Genomic DNA, 22,887 nt, shown 5'->3' with positions numbered 1-22,887 from the left:
TGTCTATTCCCAATAGGTACGTGCACACGTGCCTCCCACACAGGCTGTCATATAGATCAACACAAACAGAAAACTGCCTTACTAGGACTCAAATAAACGTACAGCACTCACACAAACACTAACAGCATGGACAGCCTAATCCTGCTTGTCCTCTCGGGCTAATCAGAATTGAAGTCAGCTAGCTGAATATAAATACGTATGCACACATATATGTCTATGCACATAGTATGCTTCACTCCAGTAGTTGGCCTTAGACACTTAGTCTATGCAGTAGCTAGTCCCAAAGCCTCTGGTCTCCTCAGYTGCCGGTCCCGGATGTATGAGTTCCCAAGGTTTGCAGCCCCACTCTAGTTGATARTATTCAAACCACTTCTTATTACACACACAAAAACACAAACAGATCTATTTGGTAGTTGGTCCAAGCATATGGTCTGTGGTCTCCTCAGTTATAGATACTTGGATCCTCTGGTCTCTCTGGTAACTGCCCCCAAGACCTATAATCTCTCCAGTAGTTTGCTCCTAGACCTTCCTAGACCTGTTACTCTACTCACGAGCTTCTCTGTCTTGAAGTTTGCTAGCGAATTACACGTACCTACTTGCACATACACAGGATTGAAGTTCCCAAGGAAACACACAGCCCTCCAGTTGCTGGCCCCTAGACTTATAGGACCCTTTGACTTGTGGCCCCTTCTCCAGTTTTTAGACCTCTCGCCACACGCACGTATACGCAGAGTAGAGAGCACCCCCTAGAAAACTAGTTAGGAATATAATTTAATGAAAAGAGGACAGACTCTGATGATTAGGCATAGGGCATGGCCAAACAAGTGTATTCAACAGCTGTTTACACTTGGATGGACTGTTTCTCCTCTGTTTTCCTATGTTTGTTCCTGCCCAGTCCACTCTGATCCTTCCTTTTCCTGTCTGTGCTCCTTCCTCTAAACAGCCGTGATAAATCTTGCACATCCCCRCAGTTCCCTTAAAACATGGATTTTACATAATCCCAAAATGTTCTCTGCATATCATGATGAGTTTGGTACCCCTTTAGGCAATAATCCCCTTCATCTGCAAGGTATTCTGGGGAGAGTTTCTCTAGCTGATTCATCTTAACGGCTTTCACACCRTGGACAATGGGCTGATCCTTCTCTTATGATGGCTTTAGGAGCAGCCCATTTGGGTACTCTGTTTTCACTGGTTACCTTGTCTGTCATTGTTCTTCTGATCTTCCCGATCCTTTCTGGGCCTTTGTGTCCCTGGTAACTARCCTTTAATTACATAACCTAGCACAGTGAACAGCTACTTCCTCACATCATCTTTCTTGTCCTGTCTTTCTTTGGAACTGGGAGATCCCTTGGCCCTGGAAGTAAGAAATCCACAGAGAACTTAGACTTTACAGGAGAGTTCTCTGACTGCCAGGCTGGGATGGACCAGTGAGCAGTTAGGGTGCAAGATTCATAAAAGTGGAAAGAGAATAAGCAAGAGAGAGTCTAGTCTTTCTTCTGATGAGAAAGGGAGGGAGTGGCAAAGGAGCTCTGGTCTCTCATCCATATGTTATTTTGGATTGTTTCCAGTAGATTTAATACAAAATACATGGTTAGCCACAGAAAAGATGCCAGAAGTAAAGATAGACGCCAATGAGTAATTAAACCAGTAAACAGCTTCTACTCTTGCCTCCCTATATTTTAAAGAAAAGAACGAGTCAGTTTTCTGTATTGCCCAGGAAGATTTAGGTATTTAAGTTGTATCTCCTCCTTTTAAATCCATATACAGCATGTTGTCAATCTGTTTTGGAGATGTCCAGCTTTGCCTCATTAATTCTGTAGCAAAATGCAAGTATCACATTGATTTCTGTGGATAGTACTGGGAGTGGTGCCTAAAAGTCTTTCTGCAAATTTGGGCTAAAATGTCAAAGGTGTCTCAATCCTACTGACTTTCAGGACTTTCAGCTCCTTTACTGTGGAACATTCCTTGATTCTTCAGTTGATAGAAGAGGTTTTTCCCCTGCTGGAGGATACATACAATTCTTGTTTGCTGAGGAATCTTAGCATTTGAATTTTTTAGCATCTAGATCAACTGGTACACTCAATAAACAAACTTACCTGTTATTAAAGTAAAGTTTTTGTATCAACAGAAATATCAAAGGTATAATAATTCCTGGGAATGTGGGTAAAATTGCCTGTTTCAAGGTTTCCATATAACAATTCTTTGCATTGTTTTAGGCTTGCATTCTTGGAAAAGAAATTCTACTCTGGTTCTATATGCAAGTTTTCCTGAGAAGTAAATTGAAGCTACTTATTTGCATATAAGGCAGAATTTTAATGTCTTTGGTGTCATGAATTTTCATGTCTTGTGTTCATTAACACTGTAACACATTTCCTCCCAGACTTTTATTGACTAATATGTCTCCAAACTCTCTTTTCTTCCAAATTTTACACTCATCACTGTTATGAAGATAATTGCTCATAGTAATAAAAGTATAAGTTTAAATTATTTTTTTCCACCGCCAACTAGTAGTTGTATAGAAGATTAATATGTATAACTATGGGGTAGCTAGATAGCTCTCTTTAATACTCTTAAGTTGTAAATAATTATACCTCTTGTATAATAATGAATGAAATGAATTATGGATTAAGAATTATGAATGAAATATAAACCCTTTAAAGGTGCAGGGTTCTTACTTTCACTTTTGTCATGAGAAGTCATAAATTCTAGTTTTTCATGCAGTCATATTCTTACATAAAAATATATTGAGAGCTTGAAGACATGCTGAAATCTTACATGAAACAAAGCTTGACTGAAATACGTATTTGCAGTAAAGGAAATATACTTTATCAGATCATTTTGGTCTGTTTTATATGAGACCTGAAAAAWTTCGTTCTGGTTCCTCTCCGATGCTTTTTGCTATTGCAAGACACTGTAACTGATACTCGTATATGTATTTTTTCCTCATAGTAACATGGGAGGACCTGCACCACCACACAGTAGCTGGAAAGGAAGTTTGAATGTATCTTACAACATTGGTCCTGGTTTCACAACAAATTATTCTACAAGGTCAGTTTTTCTTCAAAAGGAAAATGTGTTCAGAGTCAGGGAAATAGAGCTACAGCAATAGAATTTGACCAAAGATAGAAGGTTGGTGTTACTCAAATCATCTTTTTGATTCTGACTGTTTCCTGTGCTGAAGTGAACTCAGTGCAAAGCTTCAGCAGATTTACATCTAATTGGATGGATATATATGAATTGCTTTAGATTCAAGCAGATCTTGAAACAAGCTTCATTTGGAAAGCTTCTAGACTTTGACAAACTCTTCAGTGAGCCTGGATATTTTGTGAGACTTGATTTTGGTACGTAGTCTTCTTTTAATTTATGCGAGTCTCTAGCTTTTGGTCTTAACTATTGCCTTAAATAAAACAATGTAAATCTACAAGTTAGATTATTCTGGAAAACAAGTGCTCTAACTGAAATGTAATATTTTTTTCAGATTGTATTTAAACTGATTTAGTGATTACAGATTAGGACTGAAGTTTAGCTATTTCAGTATTGGTTGAACTATTATTTTGACTTCATATGAACCATTTCATTGTTCTTTTACTCTCCTAAATTTAAAAACAGTCTACTAGCAAAATATTCTTTTTCAGTTTGGAGTTCTGAGCTTCTTATCCAATATAAATCTTGCTGACATCAATAACAGTGTTTTCAGTGACCAAATGCTGATCTCAGTTGCACAAGTATAAATCCAGAAAAGTTGCAGAGGAATCTTTTCAGATTTACTTTGGTTTGATGGAGGATAAATTTGACTAAAATTCTTCCATTACAAACAATTTATATTATATACTTCTAAAAAGTACCAGATGTTTTGTTAGCTAATCTGGTGGATTTTCACTTTGATTTCTTACTAGGAAGGTGAAAATGCACATTCATAGTAACAACAAAGTAACAAGGATTTACAATGTGATCGGAACCATCAGAGGAACSGTGGAACCAGGTAAAGTAACTTGTCTTCTGTGTTTCATGGGTGTGCAGTGATCTCTAGATACATCTAGTAATAGTTACAGAGGGGGCAATGACAAAGGGCCTTTTCTCTGAGATAGCTGCACTACATGAGCATTTCTGTTGAAATATTTACTACCCCAGTTTTCATAGGGTACATCAGCACTTATTATAAATGCTGAGTTTCAAGAGGGAGTCATAACCTAGACAGAAAAGTTTGTCTTCAGGCAAGTAACTGCAACTGAAAGAATATTCTTAAGTGGATATTTTTCCCTGGTAATCTGGAATAGTATTATGAGCTGCAGAAGTTCAAAAAACAAATGGAAATGGAGAACAGCACAAGTCTGTAAAGATTTTGTATTCTATCTGAAGATATAATTTCCAGCACTATTGATTTGTTAATTGTCTTATAGTCTCTTGTAATCATAGTGATCTTAGTGATCTTTATAACCTAAAAAACAGACCTGAAGACATCTTTAGGATAATAACATCATTTAATCTGACTGCAATACTTGCCTATTACCTGAAACACAACTGTTACCATGTTACAGTATCACAGAGATCTGGTCTGTCTTTTGTCATATTAATCACATTTCCATCATATTTTTGACAACTTTTTTATAATTGACTGTGTACTATATTCAGAGAAACACTGCCTTTGGCATACTTCAGTGTTGCAAGTTGGCATGGTGAACAAATAKAATTAGYTGGTCACCTTTACATTCTATTGTGTAATGTGACAAGATGCTCCTGTCTTCAGAGGAACTGGCATTTAGACTATTTTAARTCTCATGAGATCAAGTTACTGCATTTGACAGGTTCTTTAACATTGACTTAAAATGCAGAAAAATGTCTTTGGAGATTTAAAGTGTCTTCTGCCATTCGTTATGTATGTTATAAACTGTTAAGTTTGTTATCTGACACCTACATAGATGATTAGAAATTACTTCCCATTAACATTACTATAGTATAATTTGTTTAAAATAAATCTTTTTTTTAAACAAATTATTTCTTTAAATAAACATCTATAATTAATTTCTCTAGACAGATATGTCATCCTGGGAGGCCACCGTGATTCTTGGGTGTTTGGTGGCATTGATCCTCAGAGTGGGGCAGCTGTGGTTCATGAGATTGTGAGGAGCTTTGGAAAACTAAAAAAGGAAGGTAATGTAATTAAAGAATAAAGCACACCAAAACCACTGTTTTCAGCTTTATCCATTGATTTTTCTAATATTCGAGCATATACTTAAAGACATGCTTGTATGTTCTGCAAAGTCAAGGCCTTGAAATGAAAATTRCTAACTTAACATATTTACTTTAGCTATCACTAACAAGTTTATAACTATTGTATGCATCATATCCAATAGTGTATCTCTGGAATAGCATGGTGTTCYGCACCTATTAATTGCAGTTCCAGTTACAACCTTTGTATCTGTGCAGTAGTTCTATTCAAGAGAAAGTACACTTGAAAAACAAAATAAAACACCACACAGAATATGTGGGGAAGACAGTGAAATAAATATGCCATTCAGGTATAATTAGTTACTGTGTATCTGAGGCTGGTCAAACTGCATGCTTCAGTGGTCCCTTAAAGTTGAYACCTTGGCAGACTGCGGCTTTGGAAGAGCAACATTCAGATCATCTGAATGTACTTTGGAGATAGACCCCAGAACAAGTGAAGCATGTTGATGTAATGCAGAAAATGAGCTGTATAAACATAGTAGAAAATAATAGTTTTGAAATACCTAGTGCCTAGTTATATTAGAATAGGTTCAAATGTCAAGTGTACCAGGTTTCTACTGTCAGAGTAAATGCTGTCTTACCACTTTACATGCCATGGAAAGAAACTCTGACATGACTCAAACACCAAGCTGTAGAAGTTTTGTTTGCTTACTCGTTGCACTTAAAAACTATTGGCATTTCATTTCATTTCCATTCCCACCTTGTTATTGGATATCATGAGAAACAGTGTCTTTGGAAACCAAGTTGAAAAGGAAAAAGAAGGAAAAAAAAGGGGACCAAAAGATCAAAAAGACACCGATAACCTCAAAGAAATCTGAGTAAAGATGAAGATGCTGGCTAATATAGCCAGTTCCATTTTGCCTGAGTTTAATCAAATGCAGAATTTGAAGTGAAAGATCTCCACTCGGAATGTGATATGTCAAAGTTACAGGGAATTCCTTTAGGTTTTTAAATCCAGCGTTTCAGAAACAGATCAAAGAAATACAGTAATAGAAATGAAACATATTAAAAAATGTTTCTGTTATATTAGACATCAGTTTAAAATGTTTACTGAGTTTAACTGAATGGAAGGAACAGAAAAGTGTTCTTTCAAGAATTCACACACAAGCACGTACTTTTTTTTTGTCCATGGTTTTGAATTCTAGAAAATTTCATTGCTGCTATCTGTCTGTCTGTCTATTGGCTCTATCTCGACARGTCAGGGTAAAAGATGAGCCCTCCAAACTGACATTTGTTTTCATGTTAGTTATCAGTATATACCAGGCAGTCTCTATTTCTGTAATACATTTTTTGTAGTCTTTTATTGCAGGATGGAGGCCAAGGAGAACAGTGATATTTGCAAGTTGGGATGCAGAGGAATTTGGCTTGTTAGGATCGACAGAGTGGGCTGAGGTAAAACAATAAGCATTCATAGAGAAATTTTCACAGAGCAGATCTTTAAGAAATCTGTATCAGAGAGGTAAGTTCAGTTTGCTCAGTCTCTCTCTGTCTCTCTCTTCTTTTTTTCCTCTCTTTCTTTCTTTTTCTATTATACCTCCCCTCCCCCACTCCACACATACACAAGTTTCCTTACTAAATAGCCAGAATATATTACTGCCTACAGGATGTCTTTTTCTGAAACAGCTGTTACTTACTCCTGCAAATGTGAAAAAAGTTCTGAGGCAAAAAAGTTCATCAACATTTTCTTCTTTTCTTCTAATAGGAAAATGCCAAAGTATTACAGGCACGAGGAGTGGCTTATATTAATGCAGATTCCTCCATTGAAGGTATATAGTCTTGACTTGCATTTTACAGCAATAGAGATGGTATATACAGATGACTGTGAGTCTGTTTGGCTTGGAGATCTGTGAAAGGTTCAACATGAAAGGTTCAACATGATAATATCATTGCATTAGTCCAGGAGTACATACATAGGGAAACAATAACCTGAATTGTAAGTACCCTTCAGATATTTCATGTTGCATAGGGGAAGTACATTGCAATAACTACACCATTCAAGAAGCTGTGAGGGAGAGAACAAAGGCTGTGCCCCTGTCAGCACCTCTGTAAATTCTGTAGAGTCAGCTTCTCTTCTCATAATGTGGGTAGTCAGCRTAACGGTTGCTTCAGAAGCTGGACTATAATTCATCCTAAACCAGTACAAATGCACTGACTACAGTGAATCAGGAGAGCCCTTCTACATAGGGAAGAGGGAGAATCAGCTTCTTTCTGGTAGTGATTGTATACCTCCAGTCCCCTTGTTATTTACAAAYAATGGTGCAAGGTCTAAAATGAGTTGAACTTGCTTCCTGGTATAAATAGTTTTTCTTCTTTTTCAGGAAACTACACACTAAGAGTAGATTGCACACCGCTGATGTACAAACTGGTGTACAGCCTGACTAAAGAGGTAATGCTTGAAATTATCAACCAGCCATATCAAATTCTATTTATCTGTTTCACTGGCACCTGCTTATATGTGGCATGAATGAGTCAAGTCTGTGAAATAAGTGCAGAACTAGGCCTTTGAGGACTCGGTTCCAGCAGGGATGTTTGGTACTCACTTATTGGATGGGCATCTGTGTATAAAATGCGATGTCAGATATTGTTTTCTTTTATAACTGCAACCGTTCTTTTTAAGTTAATGGCCAAGTAATTCTTAGCAAATAACCTGACTCTCTTGCATGCAAGATGCTCCTTGTACTAAGAGTGGATCTTAGAGGCTGGCACTAATAAGCCTTTTAATTTGGCATTTTCTTCAGTCTTTCAATCTGCATTGGAGACATCTATTCAGGAATATTTAATTGGTCTTTTATGTGTGTGTGTCTTATATATATATCTGTGTGTATAAATATRTATGCATTTATCTTCAACTACTCTGTGTGTTCTGTGTGTTTACTGTATCTGTGTTCATCTGCTGTATATATTCACCCATCTTCTTTTCCAAGGTCAATAATTTGTTATTTCTTGGAAGCTGCTGTTAGCCTGGTTCAAAAGTAAAGGAACTGTAAAAATTTGGAATAATCGTTTTTTGCAATTGGAAAACAATAAATAAAATTTGTATCTGTTAAAATTAGGTGCCCTGCTGAAGATATTTCTGTCTTGAACAACAGAAGTGCTGGTCACCCACAGTTCCCATGGTAATAGGGGAACTGAGTTCAGGTGTTCAAAACTGTCAGAAAATCAGATCTGCAGAGTCTCAAATTGGACGCCAAGAATCATTAAAATGTTGACCTAAATGCCAATAAACGTGGTTTGATAAACCTTTGTAAAGCTAAGGAGCAATAGCATAGGCTGACAAATGCATGTTACCACAGTCTGTTGGTAGCTAATGTCTGCAAAGAATTCTGATCAGGAAGTAGGTCTTTCATGATCCCATCTTAAACTAATCTGTGGCAAAATGCATTAACACTATTCTGTGAACAATTAGCTTCATGGCCAAAACAGATAAATATATTATTTTTATTTTGATTGCTATTCTTGAGTAATAATTAGAAAACTGCCTGTCATTAAAGAAGACAGAAGAAAAAAATACCTACAGTGCTTATTCTGCTCAGTAATCTAAAGAATTATCTGAAAATAGTGGTAGGAATTAACTTGATGATGATTTTTGTATCTCTGTAGCAGCCGTACTGACAACTGTACAACTATTCTATGTTTTGCTCTTCTAAGGTAACTACTGAATCCATGAAAATCATTTGCCTGAACTAAAAAAMTGAAGAATCAGTTTTGAATTAAACAAAGACAAAATAGTTTGAATTTTTCTGCCAAAGTGAAACAAGAAGTTTTCCTTTTGTGGATTTTTACATATTGAATACTTAAATATAATGGTTGAAAATCTCATAAAGAATAATATGAATATTTCACATAGGAAATAATTGACTTGACATGTTTTGCTTTCCCTGTGCTTTTTGCCATCTAAAACTGCATATTTTTAACAAATAAATGATTSCTCTGAAAAATGCTGTGCACTTGAAATGTTTAAGGGGAAATGCAGAAAGGCTGAGGGACTTAAGTTTATGACTTAGTCATTATTCTAAGCTATAGTCTTGAAGTGATGGCAGGATGTAGATTTGTTGCTTGGTAATATTTAAAACTGTACTTTTTGTCTTTTGTTGCAATACATTTTTTCTAGATACCGAGTCCCGATGAGGGATTTGAAGGCAGATCTCTATATGAGAGCTGGTATGAAAAAAATCCATCGAGCGAATATAAAGAGGTCCCCAGGTCAGTGACAGAAGAAAAAGGGTAYGGCAGAAGTTGTTACAGCTTAGAGAGTGTGGGTTTTTAAAAAATATCCACCTGAAAAACTGAGTACTTAAAAGAAACATTCTCAGCTGGTATAAATTTCAAAGTTTTCTTTATTGCAGTTGAGCTATGGTATTGTACAATAATTTTGTGAAATTGCCTTTGTAATATGATCAGGAGGCTTTATGTATGAAAAATAAAGTGTTGATGCAGTTTATAAAGTTTAGATGCATCAGGCTAGTATGCACAAACCAGTGGCAGGCTAAATAGATGCTAACATAGCAGCTTTCTGTTGCACTTACTTCTGATTTCCTGGAAGGCCTCTGATTTTGGGTAGTTTGAGAGCATACAGGGCAGGTATTTACAACATTATCCTTCAGAATTACCAGGAGTACTCTACACAGTCTCGGAGACTGATTCTCTTATATGGAGTTAATATGGGTACTGTTTTGTTTTTTTCTGAGTTGAGAGCCTGGGGATGATGGTAGTGCAGCAGAAGAAAGGACATTGGGTCTTTTCAGTGATTAAAGATAGCGAGTCAAATTGTCCTCTTGAGTGTTTGATTTCTCTGCTACGAGGCTGGCCTCTGAGAATATGACAGTTAGTAAGAGATGCATATAATGTAGGTGTCACAGGGAATTTATGGAATGCTAACAGAAAATGCATGCCGGAGAATGGCTTTATAGTGACTGAGACTAGAGAATAAATAACTTACTACACTGCTTGGAAACATACTAAAAATTAAACTTTAAGTAGTGTCATTCAAGGCATTTTCCTCTTTCTTGTTAAAGAATAAATAAACTAGGTTCTGGCAATGACTTTGAGGTCTTTTTTCAACGGCTTGGCATCGCTTCTGGCAGAGCCCGTTACAGTAAAAACTGGGTAAGTCTGTGCCTTTATGTTTCCCCTGTAACAGTCTGAATAACATCAACTGTAATTCAGCTGTTTGGATTGCCAGCTTTTTGGAACAAGAGTATCATTATTGGTTCTGTTCAGTGTGCCAGAGTGGAGTCCCAGCTGTTAAGTACTACTACAGCACAATTTTTTAATAAATAGGAATAATGGTCAACTTAGAACAGAATGTTATCAAATGGAAGATAAAGGACTTTTGCTTAGAATAAATGGATGTGCTCAGAACTGCCTGTGGCTGGTGAAGGCTTATCAGTGGCTTATGATAGCTTATGAATGACTTAAGAAGAATTATGAATCTTTGAATTCGGCAGTGGTTCTTTTATTATGATGAAGATAGGTTTGACTTTGCAGCGCRCAATGAGATGAGACCAACTCAGAAATGTACGAGGGGCAATCTAGCCACTACAGAAAGTCAAATGAGAAGAACTACTTTACTTTCTGTAGTGGCTAGAGAGTATTAGTGTGACTTGAACACTTAACTTTACAGTGCCTTGAATCTCACAGCAAAGGTTTTCAAGCAAAGCTGAAATGTTCACAGCTGACCTTAATAATAGTTTTGTTTGGTTTTGTTTGTTCTGTTTCAGAATGTAGAAAAATATAGCAGCTATCCAGTTTACCACAGTATCTATGAAACCTATGAAATTGTGGAGAAGTTTTATGATCCCACTTTCAAGAATCATCTGACAGTAGCTCAGGTACGGGGAGGGCTGGTGTTCGAATTGGCCAGCTCCGTTGTCCTTCCTTTTGACTGCAGAGATTATGCAGCAGCTGTGAGCAATTATGCTTACATCATCTATAATTTGTCAAAGAGTCATGAAGAGGAGCTGTCAACATACAGTGTATCCTTTGGTACGTACAATCTTTCATCACAATCCTCTTTTGTTAATGCTAGCAGTGCCTTATCTGAATACGTAAGTCTTAGTCATGAACTGGTACTTACTTGTGCCTTGTGCAGTGTGAACAGTGAATAAAACAAGAGCCATATTCTCAAATAATTTGAAATTTGAATATGTTTAGATCACTAGTATACTAGTGTGGAAACTATGCCACTGCCTTGTAGAGCTAACAGTGAGATGCAGCCACATGTTAAATGACTTGTGCATCATACATCCATGTTGCTAGCAAGATACATTTTTTTGGTCCCTGCAAAAGTCACACTTCTTTCCAGCTCTTGATGCTGGATATTTCTCTCGATTCTGGTCATAGGATCATAGGATAATTCAGACTGTAAGAAATCTTAGAAGGTCGTCTAGGTCAGCCTGCTCGAAACTCAAAAACACAGTTGCTCAGACCTTTATTAGTCCAGTCTTGAAAACCTCCGAAGATAGAGACTGCAAAACCTCTTTGGGCAACTGTGCTTGACTATACTCAGAGTGAAAAAAAATTTACTTATATCCAGTTAGAGCTTCTCATGATTTCAGTTTATGGTTTCAGTTAAGTGATGGCAATTGCAAGCCTCATGAGATGTTTGACKGAAGGCTTGGACAAGCAGGCATGGTCCATCCCTGCGCTGCAGTAAAGATCTTTTGCTGGCATGTGAAATTTTATTCAGATAATAAGGATTCACAACCTATCTCATAAGAGACGTCCTCTTTATTGTAGTATATTGTACTGTCAAAATTATGTACTGCTCAGTCTTATTGGACTACTAATAACTATTACAGATATGAACACACACACATACATCCCCATTCACTCTGCTTGATCGCTCCTGTTGGGCTTTGTAAAAACCTACACCTACTTGAATAATCCAGTTCTGGCAATCTGTGCTTTACTTTCTTTAAGTATTCAGAATTTAGTAGTAAATAACAGTATTCACAGAAAAACTAATTTCTGTTCTCTCCAAGGCAAGGTTTTACACAAGATCACATAGATYTACTCTTTAATGTGGAATGTGGGGTTCATTTGATTTTGTTTTTCATTAATTAAGAACCATCAGATCATGACCACAGTGAAAGATAAGTAGTTTTAATTTGAAGAATTTGATTTATTAAATGATTTCTTCAGAATATGAAGTTAAATACGTCTGTCCTGCTCTCTCCAGATGCTCTCTTTTCAGCTGTGAGGAATTTTTCAGAAGTTGCTGCTCACTTTCATCAGCGTCTGCAGCAAATAGATGTCAATAAGTAAGATGAACATTTATTTTTTCCAGCCAAGTAATTTTTATAGTCCTCTGGGCTCACAGATCATAGTCTCCTTGCATTTAGTTCCACAAATAATCTTGGTGACAAACAGCTGTCAGTCATTTGTTCCATTTGAAGTCCTTATGGAGTATTGTCTTTAAGGGTCTAGTTACTCCATGAAACAAAATGCAGAAGTATAGAACATCTGAGTGTGGACATTTGAGACACTGTAGAGCCTGGGAATCTAGCTGTGTTATCTTTGAAGAGTGCCCGAGCTAATTAGTGTCAATTCTTGACAGGTCTTAGCTCTATGAGGATACATGATGTGACGAGACTGTTGGTCAGCACAAGCAGAGCCAGCTCGGGTGTGTCAGTTCCTACAACTGCAGAAAATGTCCTAGGGTTTTATGACAAGATTATCATTAAAGAAAACACATAGACTTTCAGTTGTCAGTACTCTGTAATTCTGAAGATATTGGTACTACTTAATGCAGAGAATAACCCCACCATGACTGTAGTATTGTCAGGGGTTTTTTTTACAAGCTTTACAGAAATTCTATGCATCACCTGTGCTAAAAGTCCTTATTAGCTTTTGACTCAATTCTTAATTTAGTCTCTGTAGGCCATGCCCAGAATGAGAAACCAAACTWCCTTCTATATATGTGTACTTATAGTTACATTTCTTGGGAATAATCAGATTTAGCTGTGTGCTTTCCCATGTGGAAGGTGAGAATAAGAACCATCTTTCTGATGGTGACAAATTTAAAGGTAAATGAATTTACAGTAGTTTCCTCATGGATAGATGTTTATATGGGCTTCATATTTATAGTACATTTATAGCGCATTGTATTATTTCAGAAAGGCTCATTTTGATGAGCAGAGAATTTGTCTTTATAACTAGAACGCTACAGTTATTTAGCCAGTTTCTGGTTTATGTTCCATTTACAAATTTCCATGTCCTCTCTGATCTCTTCTATCTTGCTTATTTTGAATMTGTACCTCCTGTCAGTTATCAAAGTTTATATGTTTGATTTACTATGTAAATCTCAATCTGTTTATTTTTCTGGACCACTAAAATATATCAGTAGATATATATACCAGATTCTACTTCCATTTACASTAATGTAAATTTGAAGCAATTTCATTGATAATAGTAGAGTACTCTAGGCTTACAGTGATATAAATTTTACCTCAGTCTTAAGTTGCTTGGGGTATAGACTAAGAAATCCGTGTGCATTCAGCACATTCTTCTTAACAGTTCTTTTATTTGTTGAACATCATTACTATGCTTAGAGCTATTCAAAGCACACAGACACAGATGGTCTGTGCTCTAGGGAATTTATGATCTGTGCAGTCAGAAAAAAGCAATTCTTGGATGACTCAAAGGATGATTCTAACATCACAAGATTTCTCAGATGATGTGGTTCTACATAAAAGTAAATGTGACTTTATAGAGGAAATTTTGAAGTGATTTTGAGGTGATATGGTGTTACCTGGATTTGTGGAAAATCAGGTCTTTAAAAACCTGTCATAGAAAAGAATGGCCTACCTAAGTACACTAATGAAAAGGAGATCCAGRAGTAAGATACGGCGTGAGAGAAAATATCTGATAAATCTGTTTTCTTTGACACTATTGCTTGTCCTTTAAAAACAGTTATAGGAAACTTCCAGGTTATAAATCAGTCTCACAGTCTAGATCAGTGTAATACTGTTGTGCAGGTTGGCTGACATGGGCTGTCTTCTGTGGGCTACACTTGAAGTTCAATGTCTTAGACTTTCATAAATCCAGAGCTGTCAGTGCTCTGGCACAGGATGAAAATGGACTGAACACTTCGCAGCTAACAAGTTCCTCTGTTATCTTCTTTTTAGTATACTTGCTGTCAGATCTTTAAATGATCAGCTAATGTTTCTAGAAAGGGCTTTCATTGATCCTCTTGGACTGCCTGGCAGGCCATTCTACAGGTAAGGAATGCTTGTTTTTCACTTTCTGTCTGAGTACCTTATGAGAATCCCTTTATGATTTACAGGTCCCTCGATGGAATTRTAATGATTCTATTCAACATAGTAAAAGTAGGTAAATAGGAGAAATAAGATTTAAAAGGGAAAACAATGTTAGAGCAAATTCCAGTAAGATATACTGTACAGAATGCAAAAGAATCTTGTCAGAAGCCTATAAGGATCAGTACATCCATTTCCAGTGATTTCGGTGGGCTTCTGATAGATCTAGAAGTTTGGCACTGAACTCAGTTCAAATCATTTCAGGGGTAAAGGATATTTAGGAAGTTAYTGTGACTTGAAAGAAAAATAGAGTATAGTTAGAACATCTAAAATTTGACTGATTATAGCAGAATAGCCATACTAGCAAATACACTATAAAGTGAAATACTTCARTAACACTGAAGTGAATTCAGTAGTTCTCTCATCCAGTTCAAGAAATAAATCTTTCTTGARAGGCAGAATAGTCAAGTCTAGCTTTTTGGTCCTTCTCGCACTGTGCATAATTCAAAACAGCAGTCTTTCCACTAAAAAGTACCTCCAGCAAGTGAGCTTCAGATTTACAATCCTTATACTTCTCATAACTTCTGATAAAAATATCTGTTGAGAAGTTTCTYGTTAAAGTATCAGCTTTCTTACCTCAAAACATGCCTTTAACTGTCAGAGAATGTGTGTATGTCTGTGAGAAAGGCAGCTGGCCTTTTTACCTTTCCCTTCCATCCAAGGCAAGGCAAAGGAAAAATACTTTAGTCAGTTTTATCTCAAGTATTCTTAGCTACAGAATTTTTGAATTCATACGRAATGGCGTAGCTTATATTTTATTTTCTTGCTTCATAGATTATGGGTACTATCAGTATAAGAATCTTACTGCACCTTCAGTGTCAAGAATTTGACAGCTGATACAGRTTAAATTTATTCAAAAAAATAATACATTTGATTTTCCTAATGCAGAATGTTGTTTTTTTCTCTACTTCCCTACAGACATGTCATCTTTGCTCCAAGCAGCCATAATAAGTATGCAGGAGAATCATTCCCAGGAATCTATGATGCCGTATTTGACATTAAAAGCAAAGTTGATCAACGTAAAGCCTGGGAAGAAGTAAAGAGGCAGATTTCCATTGCAGCCTTCACTGTGCAGGCAGCAGCAGAGACACTGAAAGAAGCAGCATAAGCATCAGCAGCATCAGCAATATCAGCATCGATGAAAGACTATATATGACAGTTTGAGGAAACAAAGCATTTAAAAACAGTAGGAGGATTATTACAAGAACACAAAAACCAAGTCGTGTTCTTTGCAAATAGTATACCCAAGTGGAATGCATTTAACAATGATAACAAGGTAATATTCTCCATTAAATGAGCCCAAGCTTTACATAACTTCTGAAGTGAGAATCTACATTAAAAAAAAAATCATGTTTTCTCTCCGCTTAATATGTTAAGAATTGTTAACCATTGGGTGTATTTTCAGAGCTTTTTATTTAGCTAGCTTGATTAATTTTTATAACATTGCTTATAGGAAAACAGAAGTTTCATGCAAAAAGATGGGAAGACTGTCACGCACAGTGTGAAGGATGTGTAACAATAATAACAAGTTTTGGGCCGTCAGCCCAGAATTCAGTTAATGATGTTCTTCTCCTCACATGCTGGGTCTTACAGTTGTTTGCAAATAAAATTAAGCAAGAAGCCTTCTAGTCACCAGGGTAAAGACATGGGAATACATCTTGTCAGCCACAAAGTGATCTCACAAAACGTATCTTTCAAGATGAAGACCTACTTTTATTCTCTCATCGAAAATCTACTCTTATCATGCCTTGTCCATATCAAGACGTTTTTAATATGAAGACAATTAGAAGCAAAGAAAATCCATTATACTCTTACTATGAAAGAACACCAAATTATTACCATCTTTCTACACTCTGTATTTCTGCTTTGGCCTGCRGCTTATTCTTATTACTGCTTGAAAGCAGTGCACCGGACAGCTGAGATCAGACAGAGAACACTTTCAGAGAAGTCAGTTCATACAATGTTTTGTCACTGGAGGGTTATTCAGCTTTTGCTCTGCAAATATTTTTGTGTAACTTGACCTGCCATTTCAGCTGAGGCTTCCACCATTTCTTAGAAGACTGTCCCATGATCTGGTGGATTTCAGTGTCCCGGCAGATGCTTATGTCTCTGTAGCACCTCACTTATTCATAAATTTTTCTCATCTCTTTACATTAAACCCCTTTAGGCAAGTGAATATAATTAAAGTCGTTATTTTACTTGACTGTTAGTCTTTCTCATGCTATAATCTGGCTAACCAGATAATGGGAAATGCTCTCACACCCACCGTTACTCTCAGTTGATTTTTATTTTTTTATGAAAGAAGGTTAGAGTAAGACTATGGAGACATAATCTTCCACTAAATTTAGTTGTGCAGATGGGAGACATTGCTCTCTTCACCTGTTTTATCACTCCTTGCTACTGGAGGTGCTCTTTATGCCAGTGGAGCAATTCATTCCAATGGTCTATAATCCCTCTCTGGCAAAACTAGGCAGGTTAGTTCGGATCATCAGTTAAGCTAACCTAGATGATTTTGTCTGCTGCAGTCCAGGGAATGATAACACAAATCCACTATCCATGTTGCAGAGGGAGAAGTGATGAACAACTTTTATTGACTAGCTGGATTCAAAAAGAGTATTTTTCCATTGCTTAGGAGGATGTATCCAGAATTGAAGCACCAGAGTCCAAAATTGTAGAGCTCTCTCCCTAATTAACGTATAAATTCCCTCAGCAACTTTTTCTCTCAGCTCAGAAGACATAGCTTTTTAATCTCTTGCTTAATCTTAGCATTATTTTATTTAAATTTTCCTAGGGACATTTCTGGCAATAGCTGGCAGATAATACACAATGGCAGGGCCAAGTACCTAACAAAATATAGAGCATGTTACTCTAACCTCACGCTGTGGTGATACTAGGTATGGCAACATCCATTTAAAGAAAAATCTCTTTTAAACACACAGTTCAGAGCTGTGCCCTAACCACTGTAGTGGATAGAATATGGGGGCAGAAGCTCTCTCCTGTTGACTCTTTACCCCTAAGCAGAAAAACCTTTGGGCYGATAGGTTCAGAGAGAGAAAGCACACAAAAGGCTGATTGTATTGTAATGGTTTACAATGATGTTTTGGAAAGGTAGGATTCAAACTGTCCAGTCCCTTCTCCCAGATATGGGTGTAGGTTGTGATGCATGTCTGTTCATTGCAAATCACAACCCTTCACAGCTGAATTTTAAAAGCAAATAGAACTTCACTTTTTAAAGAAAAGAACATCCTCAGATGGAGTCAGTCCCATTCTTGCCCCCAGCCCTGATCCTGTCACCTAAGTAACAGAGACATGAGGTTAAAGACTGTATGCTCCGTGCAGTCTCTAAGTGTGTTGCCCATCTCCCTTTTCAKCATGAAAATCTCAGTCCTGAGGAGTCTTAACAGTTGGTGCTGGCATCTCTTGAGACAATCACTATGATTCTTAATCTTCCTTATCCAGCATCATCTYGGATGTTCTTGGCCCCGCTACAGGAAACCACCCCAGCTTACAATATAGGTTACGACAAACCAGTGCTTATTTGATTCTTCTCAGTATGCTAGGCTGCAACTTGCAGCTGAACAATAGCTTCTTCAAGAACTGCTGAGACATCTTTGTAGCAGGTTTGGGACTTGTTGAGAGAGGGGAAGACAGACAGATGGTGGGAAACATGATAGGTATTCTGTGGTAAACTGCACTCGTAAGTGTRTACCTCAAACTCCTTCCTCTCTGTGAGGAAGGGAGCGCAGGCATCTAATTCCACAAGCTACAAGTTAGGCATGGCAGCATCTGGCATTTAGACACATTGTGGCTCATTCACCCAAGAGATCTTGATCAGTTTTTAACTTTCAAATAAAAGGCCCGATGCTCTTTAGTCTTCAAAGATTCGTAGGGAAATTCTGGAAAGAACATGCTTCTTCCTCTATCCCTTTTTATTTTAAGTCTTTCTATAGAGTAAATAAAGCCTTGAGTTCCATAAAGACTATTGCAGGCAAAAATGGCTAGTGTCATACTCAACAACAAATGGCAAAGCATATGTAGCTAATTACTRAAGCTGTCCAAACCATATGACAAAATATTTGCATGGGTACGTATGCAACTGGCTGCTTCCTATTTGCCTCTGTAGGATTTTTAAACAACCAGCAAAAATGAAAGATGTATATGCACAAAGGAATGTTCTTTCATATGACTAATTTTCTGGGATGGTACAAAGAAGCAAGGATCTCATTTGACATTTATGAATGAAGTCAACGCAACTGACATGCCAGTGAATAAAGCCATCTACCTCCTGTCGCACAAATGAGGGACAAGAAATTGGCAAAATAAATAATTGCTCAGTATTGCAAGCTCTGTCTCTTAATAAGTTCTTGGGAACTTTGTAACTGCACTGAGAAACATTTCCAGTCCATTGATTCTTAGAGCTCAAAAAATTGAAACAGGCAAATGAGCAACAAGATGTGTGTTATAAGGCAGTTGACTAAGGAAGAGCTGACAACTAGAACCATGTACAGCAAGAGCTACCTTTTAAGCATCTGTACTCTGTTAGAACTATCAAGGTAGCACAGAAGTATCTATTAGTAACTCAGGCCTCAAGTGTGAAATTCTTTCTTACACAAGTCAGTACAAGGTTTGTGTGCTAATTCTCTTTCAGTGAGCTAGAACTTCAAGCAACATAGAAAGTATTTGCTTGACTTCTGCAGTGAATTGAAATTCACTCTTTAACATTGTCAAGTGCTGTTGACCACTTATTCGAGCAGTAACATTAAAGTATCTGGAAATGAAATGAAAAGCAACATTTTTCTTTGAAGAAAGTACTTCCTATCCTATGGCCACCAGTTAATACTGTCAAAGAACTTCATACAATGACTCTCCTGTGCACTTGACATGTACATCAAATGAAGTGGAAGCATACCCATGGTTATGATGGACAGGATCTACACCTATATTAAAATAAATTCTAGCTATCACGATACAAGCCATGTAGATGTTGCGTATTTGACTGAAGTTTAAACTTTGGACTTTGGTTCATAGGTCTGTTGCATCATTTCTGAAACAGAATGCTCTCACTACAGGACTTAACTCAAGTGTTGGCTTAGTTGAGACAGACTAATCACTGGTAGTCAAAATTTCTGAAGTTAGACCTGTGCTCATCTCTGCTTCTGTAAGCAGTTTGAAATCAGCTGCTGGACTAAAGATAGTAGTGTGGTGGAGCAGAGCAGCCAGCTCTAGTTACAGCTGGAGAGAGGGAGTCTGGATAAATTTTGTTCTTTTCCTTGACTAACAGCGGGTCCCAAGATCAGGAAGTTGTAATGAATGGAAGGATATCGCAGAATGATACGATCATAGAATAATTCAGRTTGGAGTTATTCAGGAAGTTTCTAGTCCAACCTCCTGCTCAAAGCAGGGTCAACTATGAGGTCAGACCAAATTGCATAGAGCTTTATCCAGTCTTGTCTTCAAAACCTTCAAGGATGGAGACTGAACAAACTCACTGGGCAACCTGCACCAGTCCTTCACTGCCCTCAGGGTGAAAAGGCTTTTCCTTATRTCGAAATGGAACCTTGCATTTTTTCAATTTGTGCCTGCTGTTTATCATTAGGTAGTAACCATTGGGGCTCAGCTGCTGACCAGTTACAATTTACAAACTATGGCTTGTAAAAATAATACACATTTCTGCTTATTACACAGAAAGAAATTATCTTATGTACTTGGCTGATAATACCTTGGTTCCAGCAGGAAAAGACCCAAGCAAAATAGGGAGGCCAATGGATCTGTTGGTTTGGTCACAAAGTGACTCAAAGAGACATGAGCCTTTTGGCGTACTGATCGTCTGAAAGCTCTGAGCTCTGGCCTTTGCCAGAAATGCTTAGTGACAGCWAATAGTGAAAGGAGATTTGGTTTGGAGCAGCTTCTTCTACCTCCTCACAGTTGGGACTTTCCATTCCAAGCATGCTGTACTTCAGACCTTACCGTGTCAGGCTCATTTTTCTTTGGCTCAGGTCATTCTGAGGTGTTTCAGGATACCTGAAGATACTACAATCCTGAAGATACAAGATACTACAACTTTGGCTTTGTGGTTTAGTAACATGTATGGTGGGTTTTAGGGCATGTGCCAGGTCGCAGGAAGTATTTTAGCATGCAGGGTAGCTATTACATTCCTTATGCTGTGTGTTTCAGAGCTTGCAGTATGTGCAAAGAGAAGAAAGTAAGGGAGCTGAAGAAACTGGAAAAAAAGGGAGGAAAYAGAAAAAAGAGAGAAGCTGATACAGGAGRACGTAGCTTTATTCCCTCTCCTTATTTTGAAAAACTTAGTTCTAGCTTCTCTGTCCACACGCTCTTTAAGAAGCATCTGAGCTGCTGTGCCTCRTTCCCCTTTACAGAGGTGAAGCAGCAGCATCTGCAMATTCCATTATCAAGGCAAAACTTCTGTGGATGAATGGAATTTATTTAGACTTTATATGCTGTTTTTCTCATCTTCCTAGGAAATGAGTGAGATGACTCAGGGATGCTCTTACAGTATATCAGCAGGTAATTTCAAATATATATAAAATATAGATATGATCCAGGAGGGACACAAAACWTGATGCTTAGTAAAGTCATTCCTTACACTGGTCTCCACCACATACCAAACTGATTCAAAGCATAGATTTGTATTGTATGTTATACTCACTTTTACTGAAACAAAATAGCTCACCATAYACTGCAAGTGCATAAACTTGGCTAATCCATGCAGTGTAAGAATATACCACAACTTATAACTAATGGAAATTAGAACTGTGTCACAAATGGTAGAAGTCTTTTGGTCATTGCTGTTTTAAATATGAGATTCCAGGTTCAGCCTCAGTACTGGGTTTGGTCTCAGTATTGCTGATGCCATTGCCACTTTAAAAGATGCAGGCATATGAATAAATACCCTTYATATTTTCTTATTGTTGCTGTTTTTATCCTCTACCTCCACTGATATTATCATCATATGAGGTCTAATTTMGATAGCAATCTCCAGAAGTTCTTGTCACTTTTCTGTCTATTATGTGCCAGGCCTACACCTGTGGTGCTATATAAATGCTAATAATACACCAATATGCTAATTCTTTRTAATTTCTGTAGGTGGAATTCCATCTGGTTTGTATATGTCAAGTGAGATGGTGTGAAAAGTCCGTGCTGTTCAGAATTTGTGATGGCTTATGAGCAGTTGGTAAATGATAGAAAAACAAGATCACAAAACTGGAYGTGCTTATCGTTTGGACATAGCTATCCAGCCATATGCTTAAGACAGTGGCTGTATGTGGACCAGAATACCTAAGTGATGTGATTCTTTTCTAAACTCTGTCTTTTTTGAAAAATCCCAGTGAAATSATTGAAGCATGAACCAGTCTTTTCAGCTGTTTCTGAATATTTTTGATTCAATCTAGTATATTTGAGGAAGGTTTGATACTTGGAGCACTGTCATTTCTTTCACAGGATCTCTCTCCTTTGGACTCCTTGGGGAGTGTGTGGTGAGAATCAGAGCATGTCCAGGCTCCCAGAAAAGCTTTCCTCTCTTCAACCAATTATTAGTTTCAGATGGGCAGGTCCTTGTTTCCAGAAGGATCAGACTTGGCTTCAGTGTGACAGTGCAGGAACCCACTAGCAGTGATGTGCAGGGCCAGGTAAGTTTGTACAGAATTTCTGGGTTGGGATTGTGTCTTTACTCATGAGATCGTCATGAGATAGCGATTTGGCTGAGTTCAACCACTAAAACTAGGTCCTGAGAAGCTTGTAATCCACACTGTACAAAGCAGAAGAATATAGGAAATAATTTTGCAACTTTTAAAAGTTTCAAATTGAATGACGCCTGGAAGAATCCCAGTTGGCTGATCTAGGTTGTGTTTTGAGCTACCCTAGTATTCATTACTTGCCAAGAATTAGTTCAACCACAGATTGCAAAGAGGAGTAATACTATGCTTCTTCAGTAAAGAAATAAACAAGTTTTCCCTTCCTCCATTTCATCTTTTGGCCACTTCTACTGGGACAAATACTAATTGCAATTAAGCTTAAAACAGGAACGTTCAAAAGCAAAAAGTCCTGATAATTAGTACAAATTAGTCTTTAAAATAGTATRTATGTATCACATAATTTAAAGGCATATTTATTGCGGAGATATAGCCACACACAAGCTGTYTTGTGGTGTGAGACTAAGAAATGGAAGTATTTTATTGCATCATTATTATAATCATCCACTGATTAAAGCTGGTTTGGCAGGACCGGAGCTGAGAATCACATAAGGCAGGGTCAGCCCTGGGATTGAGGGTGGGAAGAGGAAGAGGAGGAGGAGGAAGGCGGCTGCTTGCCTGCACTCCTTACT

At 37.4% G+C, this 22,887-nt stretch overlaps 1 protein-coding gene across 2 annotated transcripts in view; it reads left to right on the top strand.

The window, feature by feature from the left end:
- The window catches only part of LOC146596182 (putative N-acetylated-alpha-linked acidic dipeptidase), a 38,694-nt gene extending 19,176 nt beyond the window's left edge, over positions 1-19,518 (top strand). For both annotated transcript variants that reach the window (XM_085304364.1, XM_085304363.1), the window contains exons 8-19: positions 2,950-3,048; positions 3,897-3,982; positions 5,032-5,151; positions 6,539-6,621; positions 6,932-6,995; positions 7,548-7,615; positions 9,341-9,432; positions 10,245-10,335; positions 10,950-11,214; positions 12,410-12,491; positions 14,358-14,450; positions 15,465-19,518. In XM_085304364.1, the coding sequence (XP_085160490.1) occupies positions 2,950-3,048; positions 3,897-3,982; positions 5,032-5,151; positions 6,539-6,621; positions 6,932-6,995; positions 7,548-7,615; positions 9,341-9,432; positions 10,245-10,335; positions 10,950-11,214; positions 12,410-12,491; positions 14,358-14,450; positions 15,465-15,654 (1,333 nt within the window). In that variant the 3' untranslated portion in view covers positions 15,655-19,518. The remainder of the gene's footprint in view (positions 1-2,949; positions 3,049-3,896; positions 3,983-5,031; positions 5,152-6,538; positions 6,622-6,931; positions 6,996-7,547; positions 7,616-9,340; positions 9,433-10,244; positions 10,336-10,949; positions 11,215-12,409; positions 12,492-14,357; positions 14,451-15,464) is intronic.
- Positions 19,519-22,887: the final 3,369 nt, after the last annotated feature.

Source organism: Rhea americana, unplaced genomic scaffold (genome assembly GCF_003343005.1).
Source record: "Rhea americana isolate MKP2758 unplaced genomic scaffold, rheAme1 scaffold_208, whole genome shotgun sequence".
Classification (NCBI taxonomy): domain Eukaryota; kingdom Metazoa; phylum Chordata; class Aves; order Rheiformes; family Rheidae; genus Rhea; species Rhea americana.
This window is presented reverse-complemented; position numbering and strand designations above follow the sequence as displayed.